Below are 15,353 nucleotides of genomic sequence, written 5' to 3'. Positions count from 1 at the left end.
TCAGACCACATCAGAAGTAACACTGCCTGACCTGCAGGAGATATAGAAACCATCATTACTGGTCGACAAGACAGAAAAAACACCGCCGGACAGCAGACAGCAGAAAAACAACCAGAAGAAACATTGTATACAAACCAAAGGCCCCCATCCAAACCCTGCAAAGGGCAAAAACATGAAAAAAGGCACTCTCCACATAAAAAAACCAAACCAAAACCACACAAAGAACACATAATAAGATCACACTACCATAACCCCAGGAATACAGAGCCAACAAACCCAGATTCTGTCCATAACAATAACACGCTTTAACGCTTCACTCGCTTAACCTCTGGCATACCATAACCTTGTCGCCCCCAAACCCCAGCACGCTGTAGCCCTAAGGCAACACAAAATGGAACACAAAGTCCCTGGAGATCTCTGTCAGGGCCTTCAGGGGGACGCTGACCTCAGGCATCGTAACCTTGAAGTGGGAGCCATGTGGAGGCACCAGAACATCACCGGCACCCATCTTCACACCCTGAAACAGTGCCTGGGATAAACGCTCCTGGGCAGAAAGACTGAGGCACTCGGAGGCTTTGAACCGGCCGGCCACAGTCACAGGGCTTGAGCTCATCATTTCTGTGTCAGAGCCACCAGGCAGGTGGCCCCATCCTCCCAGAGAGACCCCTCAGGGCACCTGTACCCAGCTCCAGGGGGCTGGATACACAGCCTCGGATCCATGGTGGGAGGGGTGCTTTAATCCTGGGAGCGGGATTTCTAACAGTGCCCCTGAGGAGGAAAGCCTCCTCAGGCCTGGAAGCCTGAGAGACATCCCTGCGCTGCTCCACACGTCACCAAAAGCAGGGGCTGAGGAAGGCTGCTTTGGGGCCCGTCGAGGGAACCAGCTCCCCTGGGCTGCTCTGCGGCCACTGGCTGCCGTTGCTGTCACGCAGGTCTCAGTGCTGCTCTGCAGTCGGCCGTCACCTCCCTGCGCGACACTCTCCAGCGCAGCACACGTCTGCACTGGCTCTCCCTGGGGACAAAGATCACAAGCGAGGAATGGGCTTGGCTTTGCCCCCAGTCCCAGGCTGCCACCAGAGAGACCTGCCACCCCCGCCCCAGCTGTGCGATGTGGGCACCACGTGCAGCTGCAGACGTGGGTCAGGGCAGCTGTGGGCAGGGGGCAAGCCCCGTGGCGGTGCCCCCGGCACTGGCAGCAGGCAGAGCTGGGGAGAGCGAGGGGCAGCCCAGGGCAGCCGGCAGCTGGCGGCGGGGCCCGGCAGGGTGCAGCACCCTCAGCAATGCGCGGCTCCTTGCGCCTCGGCCCCAGGGCTGCAGCGCAGGGCTGGCCCCAGCCGGGGCTGGGCTGGGAACAGCCAGGCAGGGCCCCCTGGCAGCCCCGGCACGCACCTGCTCCCTGCATGGGGCAGCCTGGTCCTTTGCAATCGACCCCGTGGCATCCAGAGAAGGGCCCTGCCCTGGGCCAGAGCCATCTCTGCAGGCAGGAGGCCTTCCTCGGCGTCCGTCCCTCAAATCCCTCCCTCCGGCCCCCACAGTCCGTCCCTAAAACACTTCCCCTCGCCCCCAGTCCCTGCGAGCGGGGAATCCGCCTCCCCAGCTTTGAGCCCGGGCGGCGCAAGCCCCCCCCGGGCTCACCCTGCCATCCATGTGGTTCCTGGAAGAAACACCATCCCACCATGCCCGCAGGCAAACCGCTATCCCTATGGACACAATGGGGGCAGCCGGCACGGGGCGGGGGGGGGTGTCACTCTTGGGGCTATTCTAGTGAGCAACACTCAGAGAGGCCAAAAACTGGAGTGCAGGGGTGATGCCGGCATTACAGCCGGCTGCAAGCGAAAGGCACTCAATGGGCATGGGCGCTGCTGGGAGGGAAAGCGCCACGTCAGGACGGTCGGGAATCTCGACTGGCTGGGAGGGAGCTCCATCGAGCGCTCAGAGTTGAGGCTTGAGATCCTTGCAGCCACGGAGGTTTTTGCACGGAGAGCTGTGCTAAGCAAGGCTGGTTTATCACTTTGGCTGCAACACGAGCGTGCTGCACCCATGCATGTGTGCTTCCCCTGAGCCGACAGAGAACTTTCTCTCCTGGGCTTTGTTCCCTCTGGGACAGCGGCTGTGAGCGAGGCAGGGCTGTCAGATATGCACAGCAGGGGTCGAGGGGCTCAGAACGGATAAACCCCCCGGCCTGCGCCCGGCCCTGCCCCTCTCTTACAGCCTCCATGGCAGTTCCCCTGCAGCTGAATAGAACCATCAACGCTCTGTCTTCAGTGCAGTTTCTTGTACATAGAAAAAGGGGACAGCACAAAGCGTGAAGCAAAGCCAAGAAGGTGGCACCTGATTTTAAAAAGAATACATTCAGTACATCACAAAAAAATGCGGTGGAACTCACTCTTCCAATTGGGTTAGGCAGGAGGAAAATGGATTTGGAAAGCAAATAAGAATCGCTCACTTCAAGCTATAAGGTGGCTACTAAACACAGACTCTCCCGTGCATGTCCTGCTCATTAGTTCTGCGCTTTGGACATGCCTGCGGCTTCCCTGAAGCACCCTCTCTGGGTTACTCTTCCAAAGGGGTTCCTGGGACATCTGCATAGGGAAGCTGCCTGAAGCAATCACCGTTTGTTATCCTGTCAGGTTTCAGCCAGGGCAGATAGCCTGTGCATGCAGGGACTACAAACTGCAGGCATCGCAACTTGTGGATCCCAGGAAAAAGGGGGTACACGATATGAATTTGCGGTACAAGGCTGTCACTGAAACAAGCCATGTGAAGTGGAATATAGTACTTCTAGCACCAGTGAAATAGTGTACGTTAAAAGAGTATTCATCTATATACAAAAAAGTCATGAAAACTTATTTTCAGGACATTTCTCAAGATCTTGAGAAATAGACCTCTGTTTACTGGTAAGGGAAGAAGAAGTAAGAAACTAAAAAGTGTCCATCCCAATACACACACCACCACCACAAACACCACGACCCGCCCCCAAATTACCTCAGGTGAGCCGCGGCCTTTTTAAAAAGTGCCAGCATCTAAAGCGTATGTAGTGACCTGGAACAACGTTGCTGCATATTTGGGATTCAGATGATACAGGGCAGCGTGAGGATTGCTAACATGGACAAAACAGCGGGACTTACTTTGCCTCTTTATTTCGGTAGCTAGGTAAATAGCTAAGGATTGAGGCTCTTGTGGCGAGGTGTCTGCTTACCCTTGAGCAAACAGTACTTCCATAAGTGCAAAACCAAACCTGCAACGCTGGGAATGGCAGTTTCCTGCTGACACGCATTTTTTTCCAAAAGGCAGGTGTCTGCTTCCTATCTGGGGCCATCTTTGTGCACGCTAAAAATAGTTCATGCCCTTAGTGCAGTGTTGAGAGTTTTGAAAGATGGACAGCAGTGTCTGGTACACACCTTCTTCAGGAAGGTCAGGAAGGGCTTCTTGACCTTCCTGAATTTTTTCAGCGGTTGATCTCGAAAAGCTTTTCTTCTCTCCTTTTCTCTTCTGGTGTGCTTTCAGCCTCTTCTCCAGAGACCTGTTTTCCCTTTCTGTTTCTTTGCTTTTCATTTTCCTGAAACGAAAGACCCTGCAAACCTTGATATTCCACAGTGTTATTAGAGAGGTAAAACCACGATCAACTGGAATCAGTTCTCATTTTAAACAAAGGGAGCTCATTTTACCTTCTTTCCTCTGAAAGGCTCATCAGCTGTTCCGGGTCTACCGAGGAGTCTGCTGTGCTCTCGGGGGTGGTTGGAAGCAAAGGTACAAGCGCCTGAACCGGAAAGGTTGAAGTTGACAGGTGGCAAGACACCTGGAGCAGTAAGCTACCGTTTTCCAAATTGCTACCTTAGCTCCTCAAATAAGATCCCTTTGGTTGCTTTGCATTATCCACATTTTGCACCGTCGTAAGATAGGCTTCAGGAGCTCTGATGAATTGGGATGATGGGCTGCCCCTTCTCGCGGGCTGGGGCACCACAAACTGGAGGGGTCTTGGAGGGTAGGACAGACCCTTGCCAGCTTCGTTCTGCTGGGCTTTCTTCTGCCTTCCTGGGACACGGTTCTGCCGTTATCCCTTGGGCAGCATTATCCCATTCTGGGGCGTGAGCCTTTTATTTTTAAATCTGCGATTTTGTATTTGACTTCTTGTAAGTATTTAGATTGATTAAGCACATTCCCAATGCATCTGAGAAACAACCTTTCTGTTTTTTCTTCTCTATCATTACAGGGTGGGAAAAGTCAAACAGACAAGGGATCTAATGACAGGAGGAGGCACAGCAGCTGCTTGGACCTATCAGAAACTACTGTCATACATGAGAAACGTGTCAGTGTTTGTTGGCCTGACATCCCTCTACTATTTCTGATTTCACCACCATACCTGCCCCTGCTTCTTTGTAGAGGATGAACAGAGAGGGTGCTGTGTGCAAGAAGTCTTTTGCCTGGGGCTCTGCGTTTGCTTCACCTGCACGGCTCCTTTGATCTTCCAAACGCACCCGTGGAACACAAAAGCACGTGCAGCAAAGTGACCTCGTGGAAGTGGACAACACCTAAACCAAAATCCACCAGCAGCACAATAAGGAATTGGACCAGAAGCCCCAGATTTTGAAAACCCTCAGCCCCTCCTCATACCTGTGCACCTGTCCACAGGTGCTGGCACCTCCTCGGCTGATGGAGGGGAGAGGCCGGCCACCTCCTCCCCAAAGATGTCCCCGCAGTTTTCAAACACAAACTGCACCAGCACGTTCCCCTGCACACATCAAAGCCTTGGTCTCAGCCTACGAGTTTTCTCCCTTTGAGCCTCCCAGTTCCCCCTGCCATCCCCCTGGGGAGGGAGGGAGGGAGGGAGCAGCTGTGTGTTGCACAGCTGGCGGCCCCGCTTGAACCACAGCAGCCTATGAGCAACAGTTAGCTGGTTGATGGTGAGAGTGCTCATCCTTCGTCCTCCATCAGGGTGCGGGCGTCTCCCGTATCACACTGGGACGCACAAAAGCCTCAGCAGTCCGGCTGCTGTTGGAGCTGCTGGAAAAGCTTTTTGGGCGAGCCGACGTATTTGTAGTGGCCAGCATGGCAGTTTGCTTTATACCGTTGCCCTGAGCGTGGGCGTCTGGAGAAACTGCCCGGCAGTCAGTGTGCAGGGATGACGGCCGCAGGGGACAGCAAGCTGCAGGTGATGGTCAGCGGCGGCACCGTGTCTGCCTGTGTGTTGTCCCGGCTCTGAGCTAATGGCGCTGCTCCCCAGTGGAGCATCCATCGAGCCTGAGCACAGGCTGTGTCTTAGCCAGAATCCGAGCAGGAGCTGAGGGGACAGTGACACCTCCAGAGGTGCCATCCGGCCCCCACCTCCCTGTGTGACTGTGCTGTGAGTCCTAAAGCTCAGCCGTGATGCCCACTGGCAAGGAGTCTGGGCCAAGGGATGATCCCAAAGTCCTCCCCTAGGACGCACCAGCAAACAATATCTGCCCAGTCCCCAATTATCACATGGCAGACGTAGTCAGAAGAGAGGAAAGATCATTTTATTGAGGACATCAGCTGCAGGCTGGGGGGTGGTGGCTACCCAGGAGCCCCGGGGCTTCAGGCAGGAAAACAGCACCTGCAACAATAAGAGCCAGGAAGCACTGCTAAAGCCACAAAGCCAGGACGAGGCGTGACTTGGTTGCCCTTGCTTTGGGGAACGCTTTACAAAGTGCCTTGAATCAGTGCTCCCGCCCAAAGGACTGGTTCTCTTCATTTACTCCAGCAGCCTCGGCAGACAATAAAAGCCTTACACAAGCAGCCTGCCACAGCAAGAAAGGATCTTCCTGACTTGCCGTTCAGTTCTCAAATGTTACGTTACTGCCTGTGGAACAGGGTTTAATAGGCTGTATTCCCAAGACCTCTGACTCCCCTTTACTGACCTGGGGCCTCGCGTTTGTGCTTTTCCCAAATGATATTCGTTCTAGTGTTTGGTCCACAGTTCCCCATTCTAGTATCTAATAGTGCATTCCACCACTTCATACGTTGACTTTTCAATCGCTTCGTCCGTCTCTGGCCGGCCCCCTCGCAGGGAACACGGAAACGCAGATCGGGACTCCCCACTCACTTCACAGTTAAACTGTGTCTCTCACACACATCACACTTGCTGGGCAGCCCTCAGCCACACAGGCAGCATGTTACATACAACTCTAGGAATGCTGACAGTTTGCTTTAGCACACAAAGTATGTGTTTCAATGAACAATTGCCAAAAACCAAGTTCTAATTTTTTCTGGCCCTAAGCAGGGGCCCTCTGCTCTGTTGCCCCTTCTTCCCCCAGTTTCTTACCGGAACTAGTAACTCCAGCTCACCAGTTCCTTGACCATGGCTTCAATCTGTTCCTGAGCCACATGCACATCTTCTGTAGGTCCTTCCAAAGTGATGTTATCCTCTCCTCCAGTGAATTTGATGTGAACCTTGAGGTGAAAGACAATGAATCTCTTAAGAATTTGCCAAGATCCAAGCCAGGCCAATGCTCTTGGTCAGGCCTACACCATCCATCCCTGCCACTAAGAGATGCGCTCCTTCCCAAAAAGCCCAAACAAAATCCCCACAATTTTACAAGTCAGTAACTTAACGATTTCGGCCATATGGCAGTGCCTAGAGCCCAAGGCTCTGGTGCTGTCCCAGTTTCTGCAAGGGCTTTGGAGAAGTTTACTCATCTAGCCTTTATCTAGATACCGTCTAACTCACCAGGGAGAAGCCTCGCTGCACTCGCCATTTCCAGGTATCCTACTACATCAGTTCTCAAAACAGCACCACATAAAGCTTCCTCGGAAGGGCTCAACCCATGACAATAACATAGGAGGAGCAGTGTTTGCAGCAGTAAAAGAGAGGGTTCCCTTGAACAGCAAAGATCTGTGTCATTTCCCCCTGGGTTTACCCACGCTAGAAGACACCTCTCTCTTCCGTGACGAGTGATCTGGACTAAACCTTTTTCTACGCCGGGGGTGCTAAGCTAACCAGCTCATCCATACCTTTGGCATCTGCTGAGTTATTTTGGCCAGGTTCTGTCCTTTCTTTCCAATAATGAAACGATGAAGCCAAGAGGGGGCAGAGACCGAGGAGACGGTAAAACTGTTGGCCTGAGAGACAGAAAAACAGAGAAGCTGTTTGATGGACAAACTGGGAGAGGCCTTCACAACAATTCAGTTCCAATTCCCATGCTGCACCTCCGGTATTGACTTCTAAGCTGCACCTCTAATGGCCCAAGAGAGACCACCCCCGCTACACCTGTCAGTGCTCACAAATGTATCTTCGCGGGACCTTCAAAGGAGGCCTAGCCCATCTTGTCAGTACCTTTGCATAGACTTCAGTCAATGCTTGCCCAAGTTTTTCAGGCTCGCCTCGCAGTATCAGCGTCTCCGAGCTACTGTCGGTGGGTGGGATCTCGACAGAGACTCCAGTCTTCTCCAAGATCTCCTGCAGGGAATTCCCCTTGGGGCCGATGACATACTTGTGCTGGGACTTCTTCACCTCCACTGCAATAGTAGTAGTCTTCTTTTTCTGTAGGGGCAGAGACACTGAGGCATCAATCGCAAGGGGGCGGGGAAGGACAAGAGCGACAGGAAGAGGCACAAGATGCAGTCAAACTCTGCACCCAGCAAAGAGCAAAGCCAAGCTGAGCACAGTGGCTCGGCAGTACCCTAGCACCCCTTGGACCCCTGCCTACAGAAAGCCTTGTGCTCAAAAATTCACAGGGGAAGTACAAAACTAGTATGCTGGGTCAAGCTCCCTGGGACACGGCATGCAAGAGACCACACACACACACACAGGCATGTCGTTGTCGTCGTCCCCGTCCCCCCGTTGGACAACAGGGTTCAACTCCCAGCCGTCTCCCAGGCAGTGCTGTGATGCAACACTGTGCAGGCTATAAGCCGATTGTTGGAATCCAGACCGGTACAAATACAGACCTAACCACGAGGAGAAACAGCCCAGCAACCCACAACAAGGATATTCACAGCAGCGTTGGCTGTGGGAAATAAACTGGAGTGACATTCACTCTTCAGCAACTTCTGCTTATGTAGCAACTTTGATACTGTCAGCTGGCCACCACTGTAGGCTTCACACTTCTTTCCTTCCTTAGTGTGAACAACAGCCAGGGGAGCTCTTGGTGGCCTGCTAAGTCCCACGATACAGAAAAGCCAGAAATCTGTCACCTCCCGGATAGTATCAGCCCAGCTCCCACTCTGCCGAGTGAGGAAACGGTAGGATTCGGGGTCATGTACTGCAAGGGCTGCTGAGCCAGATGCAACCGAGGGATGCACAAAAGTAGAACAAGAAGGGAAGAGTGCCTAGGAGCGGGTGCCAGGGGAAGGTGGGAAGCTTTATGGACCATCCGTACCTTCTCCTCATAGATCTTCTTAACGCGAGCCACAGCCTGGGCTAGTTGCTCCTTTTCTCCGGTGAAGACTATCTCGGTCTTGTTGACACTGGGTGGAGGAATGTTGATGCGCGTCCCTGTGTCCTGCATGAGCTCCCTCACCAGCTTGTTGTAAGGGCCAGCAATGAAAGGGTGGTACACTTTCTCCACGTCCAGCCGCTCCACGGCACGCTTATCCTGGAAGAGCCCACAACAGACCTTGGTGGGAACTGCCCTCTGTATTACAGTCTCTGCCAGGCACAGCTAAGTTCCCAGGGGTGTCCTGCCTGACACTCTGGCCCAAGCAACCTTCTCAGTTTGCGGGCTTGTAGATCTCCACCTCTTTCAATCTACAAATACGGTTGCTGCTGCTGCTCCTTGTTTACGATATTCACCCCTGTGATCTCCTGCCTTATCCCAGCTGGCACCTAAGACGCTTCACTTCAACTATCAAATGCTTGTTTGGGCTTCAGAGATGGACAAAACGCAGCACAAGAAGTTTCAGGACCTGGCAGCGGTGCTCATACAGCCGGCGAGTGGCACAGTATACGTCTCCGTTCAGGCTAACGTTAGCCACTGACTGTAGCCACGGTGGCTACAAACTCCGACTATACCGTGGGGAAGCAAAAAGGCTGACCAGCTAATGCCATGAGAGAGATCACAGTACTGAGGTACCTGCTCAGCGGAGATAAGCAGGATCTCGTGCCGGGCCTTCTCAATCCCTTCTTTAGTGCCGCTGATCTTGATCTGGTTGCTGGGGTCATCTGGGCGGGGGACCTGCATTTTGGTTGCAGTTTTGAGCTTCAGGTCCTGCAGCCTCTCACCCTTCTTTCCAATGACAAAACGGTGGTGCTCCTTGGGGATGGCAACTGTCGCTGAAGCCTGCGGCAGAAGAACCAAGCATCTGTGAAAAGCCTTGCCTGCAACTGGCAGATCCACAGGAACAGAGCCAGGGAAAGCAAGGCAGACGCTGCTCAGCGGTACTGCTCCTCAGAGCAAACACAACGCCTTCCCAGCACATTCTGTCCGAGGGCTGACACTGTACCAGCTGATCTACAGTGCCTCTATGCCAGGAGTATAAAGCCCACCTTTCCCTCAAAACCCTTCTGTTTGCACAGGAGCAGTACTCTGAATTAGCAAAGGCCTTCCGACACAGACGAGGAGGTGCCTCTCCTCCAGTGTAAGACACCAGGCAACAACTGAGATGGCAGCGCACAGCTGGAGTTTATCTGAACTCTGGCATCTGCTGCCAAGGCTACAGAGAACAAGACATACAGTATGACTCCTAGGAAAGAGAAATTCAACACCAGAAACCTACTGCAGGAGGCAGGCAGCTAGCAGATGCTTACCGCTACTTAAGTGCTAAGGCGTCTTCAAGTGTAGCACATGCTGCTCCTGGGACTGCTTCTAGAAGGCCCCACATGCAAAAAGGGTCCTTCTCAATCTACCATTAAAGGGCTGCTCTATACAAGGGCTTCCTGACTTCTTCCCTTCTCACTGAGTTTTTACAGGTCTGGTAGCTGATGACTGCTATCGTGCTCCTGATCCCTGTGATTAGGCAACCACTAACAGCAATCAGACAATGAACATTCAAGCTATAATGGAAAAATAAAAGATGAAGAAAAGATCACTCGGTGTGACTTTTCAGCTCTGTGTTCCTGTCCTGAAGCTAGCCAAGCCCAAGAGAAGCTGGAATACAGACACACCTTCCAGACCTGGGGCCAGGGCAGAAGGAGGTATATTTGAGAACAGTGGCTCACGGGTCTGTGGCGGCACGACCCTGAACTGTTTTTTTCAGATGCACATTGTGGATGTAGGGTTTCGTTCCTTTCTCTTTCCTCTGGCAGGGTATGACACAGGGGCTGAACAGCGCTAAGCAGACATGGTATTAACATTGCATTACCTACCTTTGGCATTATGCTTTAAAACACACTGCAACACCTGGCTGCGATACATCCTAACAAGAGCTACCACCTTGACTATGAGCTCAAGAACCTTAAGGTAAGAGATCAAAACCTAGAGGACTGAAGCAACCGAAACAACAGGGTTGTGGCTCCTTACCAGTGTGCCTTGAGTTACACAATGCAGAACCCTGACCCGAAGCTTTTGGCTTTTGGCAGGACTTCCTTTCCTCTACTTCTCTTTCTCCCAGCCTTCCACGTTCTCCTCTGAAGGACTTCAGGAAAAGCACAGTCCCGTTCTCACACACTACTAGCTTTGTGTGTGAGGCTCCTGCACCCCCTCCAGCACCAGCACCTCAGCACAAAGTCACTGGTTGCAACTCAAATGTTCCAGAGATCGCAGACTCCACGCTTCATGCAACACCACGGCCTGTAATTACCTTGGAACCCTATTTTAAGCCTCATTCCCATTCCAAATTGCCAGTTGGGTGCTTTGAAAACGTACAGCAAAGCTGAGTTAGTCATACCTCTTTGGCTTACAAGCACACGGGCCCAAGGGTCTCAAAGCATTTGCGAGTCTTGGGGAAGAGCAAAGACGAAGGCAGAAACAGTTAGATGCCCTCACCTGAGTCTGCAGTCGAGCGACAATCTGCTTCCGAGCCTTCGTGACTGCTTCCGCCTTGCCAGAGACCACGATCGAAAGGCCCTGGTCCTTTGCGAGAGACAGCTCCAGGTGAGCTCCCGTCTTCCGCATGATGTCAAGGCAGATCTTGGCCTGCTCGCCTTCCTCCAAACTGATTCATGCCCTTGTATTTCCTCTCCTCCAGTGGCACATGGAACACCTGCTCAGCCACGGGACAGACACAAGCAGGGCACAGCAAGGTGTCAGTGTGCTTTGGATTGTCAGTGCCTCCCTCTGCAATCCTCCCTTCAGGCCTGTTCCAGCTATCTGTGCAACAGGGATGCAGAGCTTCTTCTGGGCAGTTTTTCAACACATCCCTCCCCCTCCAGAGCAGTCCTAGCATTCAGCTGCAGTCTTCCTTGTGCGCCAGGGCAAAGGACAGCAAAGAGGCAGTTACTCTGACACACTAAGGGATTTCATACTGAAGGGAAAGCTTCACTTCACCTACTTTTTGGAGGGATGAAAAGGAGGGAGATAAGACACCCCACTCCCACCAACCTGAGTGATGACAGAAGCCTTTATTGGCCGGATTTTGCTCCAGGGCCCAGCAGGTTCCCGGGCAGCTTCCAAACATGGTGCTTTCTCAGGGAGCGCAGGGAAGGCTTCCTCGTAGGTGGGAGGATCCTTCTCTTCTTCAGAGTTTAAAGCTGTTACTGCGGTGAAGCAAACAAGGCAAATGAGATGCTCTCCCCACAGAAACGCCCCCATTCATAGGCAGTGCAACTCTATTGAGGCATCATCAAAGAGGGACAACAAAGGACTTGTGCACTACTATTCATCCTGCTACAGTTATGCTTGTGGAGAGCAGCCGAGTCGGGAGCACAGCTGAGCTCAGCACAGCACAGACTGCAGTAGGTGCCGCCATGGATGCAGGAAGCAACCGTGCAAGTGAATGGTGGCAGCAAACAAGCACATTATCGCCAACTTTGTTGAGAGGAGGAGCTTCATCAGGGGACAACAGGCCAAGCAGAAAGAAATCAAAGGGACACAGCAAGGCTGTAGGTCAGAAGGGGACAAGACAGACACATGCCCAGGAAGAAGGCAGAGAGAAGCAGAAGCACTCTAGTTGGGGCAGAGTCCAGGGAAAGCCTGTAGCTTATGTTCGACTCAGCTGTGCACTGGGCTGTGCCAAGCGGGCCAGCTCGCAGCTGGAGAATGGGTGCCGAGACCCATCAGTGAGTCAGTCAATACGGTTATAATGACTTTCCCCAACACCTGGCTGAGCAAAGGAGGAAGTGACAATCCAGCACACTGATCCCACGAGGCTCTCTTGCAGCCCAATGACCCATGCTTGCACATGCCCTGCCCCACGGCTGACAGCGTTGCTAGCCAGAGCTCTGTGAAGATCTGAGGCTTGCCTCCGCCTGGCCCTGCACTGTGCAGCACCACCGATGTGCTCCTGTGGGTGGAAAGCCAGAGTCTGGCAGGCCGCCAGCCTAGGAATGGCGAACGCCGTGCCTGGACACTTAGGGGGAGCCGGAGGCATGGAGCGAGCTTGGCTAACAGCAAGGAACCTTGCCTGCGCAGTTTCTATTTAGAGGCACATCACAGGAACTCAGCTGTGTCTTCTCACCTTTCACCTGCTGCTGCGTCAAGCCACTGCGGTGTTCGGCAAAGCTCTCCTGGGTCAAAAGTGCCACCGAGCTCATCGTCGACCTCCCACGCACACACACAATCTGGGTATGCCACTGGAAGAGACAGAGGAGGCAACACTATTACCAGCACCATTCAAGATGCACACAAGTCACTCCAGGAAGGCAAAAGACGTGTTTACTGAGCACTTTTCCAGCCGGCCTCTTGAGAAGCGCCTACAGGGCCAGTCTGCTGCCCTGTTCTCTTGCTGAACCACACAGAAACTCAGGGGGGATTTTTCCTCATAGCACAGCGGGCATCAAAACCAGAGCTCCTCGTTAAGAAGGCAGAGGATGTGCAACCTAAGAAGCCTCTTGGAAAGGGGGGACACCCCAAGCTGTTAAAGCATACTCTCATTAATCTATCAAGTATTAATGGCGTGCAGTTTTAAAACCAGTCTCCCAAGGTACACATAGGCAGTGCAAGACCCTTGTGGAAACCCTGGAGAGAAAACAAAAAAGAGCCCAGGATGCTGCCTCTTCCTGAAAAACTTACGCCTTGATTACCAACCGAGCATGAGCACCTGGGGCCCAGAGAGCAGCTCCTGGTGTCTCCAGCTCCTCTGCAATCCCTCCCACAACAGGCTCTACCGAGCGTGACCTTCCCTTCCGCTCCACATACAGTCTCACAGCCCACAGTAAATACCACAGCCCCTCCTGGTAGCAGACTCTGCTGGAACTGCTTCTAGAACGCGCCCCCCCCCCCCCCCCCCCCCCCCCGAAAAACAATCACCCAAACAAAAAAACTACCTGCAAAGCCCACTACAGTACATCATGCAGCCCAACAGTTTCTTCTCTCAAGGTTAGGAACATTAGGAAGAGAGGCCTAATCCTGCAGCTGGGTTTTACTTTCCTGTCTCTACTTTATCTGTTTTCATATTTTAATACAAAGAACACCTCCCTACTTCTTGCACAGACCCGTGTTGCAAAAGTTTTACAGGCTCTGGGCCTCTCAGTGACATGCTCTTGGACAAGTGAGACTCCTTACATGCTGGGTGAACATGCCTTTCCCAGCCCACTTCAGAAAAGCCCCGGACTTTCTGCAGCAGTGCATGTCTTTGTCAAGGATGTCACAGCATTTCCCTAAGGGTAATGCTGCAGAAAGAAGGCTGCTCTTGTGCTTGATCCACAGGGGCTAAAAGGCTTGTATTTCTTGTTACAGTGTCTGCTCAGGCCGTGCCTGGGTGCCCACTCCTGCTAAGGATGGGACCAACGGATCTGCAACTTCTCTCTTTCTGGCCGCAAGGGAAGTGCAAAGGCAGTTTCCAGATCCTGCCTTTACTGCTTGTCAGCTTCAAAACAGCCACGAGGACACCTGCCAGGCTCTTGCTCTCCTGCTGTAAGGTTCATTTGATAAGCTCTGCACAGTATAGGCCTGAGGATTTTCTTCTGTAGCATTCTTGAACACAAAACAAATGTGAACCATAGTTTAGTACTTTTCTTTTTTTTTTTTTAAGAGAAACAATGCTTTCACATGAAGTGGGTATTTTGCAGAAACCCACAGATCAAATTGTCAGATACCCTCACAGCCACGGCGAATGAACTTTTTCAGCCATACGCTCGCATTCAGTTTGAACATGTTAGACTCGTCTCAGTGCAGCTGCTGACTGCTCTAACCACCTGACTGGTAGCGGCCTGGGTGAATGACCTGAATCCCCGCAGCAGCACAATCCTAAGTGCACTTGTATCAGCTTAACATGCTTCTATATGCAAAGGGAAGAGTATGTTTTGGGAAAGGCAGTATCAGCGGAAATACTGTAACCAATAGCACATCTTGATTTTCTTTGACAAGGTGTGAACCGCACAGGGGGGCTTATCTGGGATGGCTCTGCACTCTGATAACAGCTGTAAAATCCAGGGTTACAGATCTCTCTTCCAATAGGCCGTACCCTCTTCAGAAGCAGCTTAATGTGCATTGGGAAAAAAAGACTAGCTACCTGACCGAGAGCAACTGCCCTTATCCTACCAAAGAAAAAGTTACCATTGTTACCGGAGAGCGGCGGGGAGGCGACTGGGCGACCGCCCCCCGCAGCCCTGTCCCCTCGGGGGTGGCCCCGGCCCTCCCACCAACCCGCGGGGCAGCCGCCACAGACAGGGGGAGCGCGACGTGACTCAGGGATTTTGTCCGTGCCCTGGGTGCCGCCGGAGCGCTCCCCGTTGCCGGCGCAGTGCGGGGCGGCCACTGCGTGGGGGAGCGGCTGGGGAGGCCGGCAGGTTGGGCGGGTGCAGGAGGCCGGTGGGCCGAGCCCCTCCGCGCAGCCCCCGCACCCCCGCTCGCTGCGGAGGGTTGCCCTGGCGGCACGTGGGCCACACCACGCCAATGGGAAAGGCCGAGACCACGGAGTGCAGTCGGGTGCTCGCTGGACATCCCGCTTGCGGAGCCCGTCTCTCTGCTGCCGCTGTCTTGTTGGAGGCAGCGCAACCCGCCCGGCCGCAGAGACGGGCCCGCACCCTCCTCCCGCTATAGCTGAGGCTATACCCCCAACCCCCACCGCCCGCCCTGCGCGGCCAGTGCCACCGCGTGCCCCGGGACCGGCCTTACCTCTAGTAGGCCCGCAGCTAAGCCTATGCTGGGCACGAGGCCGAGGGGCCTGCCGTCATCGTGGTCAAGAAGAGAGATGTGTGTGACCTCCCAACATACGGGTGGTCCCTCCCCTGTGTGCCCTTTGTCAGCCGGTTGCTAGGGGAAGAGCCCGACTCGTTCCCATAGCAACCGACCAAAGGGCACATGGGGGCGGGGCCACACCTGTGTTGGCAGGTCACGCACTTCTCTCCTCTTCAC

General features: G+C 53.5%; 1 protein-coding gene across 1 annotated transcript; it reads right to left on the bottom strand.

Annotated features, from left to right (window-relative positions):
• Positions 1 to 6,920: 6,920 nt before the first annotated feature.
• Positions 6,921 to 12,648, bottom strand: LOC129783438 (vigilin-like). The gene is given in 8 exon segments (XM_055793409.1): positions 6,921 to 7,080; positions 7,295 to 7,501; positions 8,340 to 8,555; positions 9,033 to 9,239; positions 10,884 to 11,045; positions 11,047 to 11,100; positions 11,439 to 11,593; positions 12,514 to 12,648. Coding segments are annotated over 8 exon segments (1,209 nt in total). The 5' UTR covers positions 12,590 to 12,648; the 3' UTR covers positions 6,921 to 6,948.
• Between the last annotated feature and the right edge of the window lie 2,705 nt (positions 12,649 to 15,353).

Source organism: Falco peregrinus, unplaced genomic scaffold (genome assembly GCF_023634155.1).
Source record: "Falco peregrinus isolate bFalPer1 unplaced genomic scaffold, bFalPer1.pri scaffold_41, whole genome shotgun sequence".
Classification (NCBI taxonomy): Eukaryota; Metazoa; Chordata; class Aves; order Falconiformes; family Falconidae; genus Falco; species Falco peregrinus.
The sequence above is the reverse complement of the archived record's forward strand: the minus strand, read 5'-3'. Positions and strand labels throughout refer to the sequence as shown.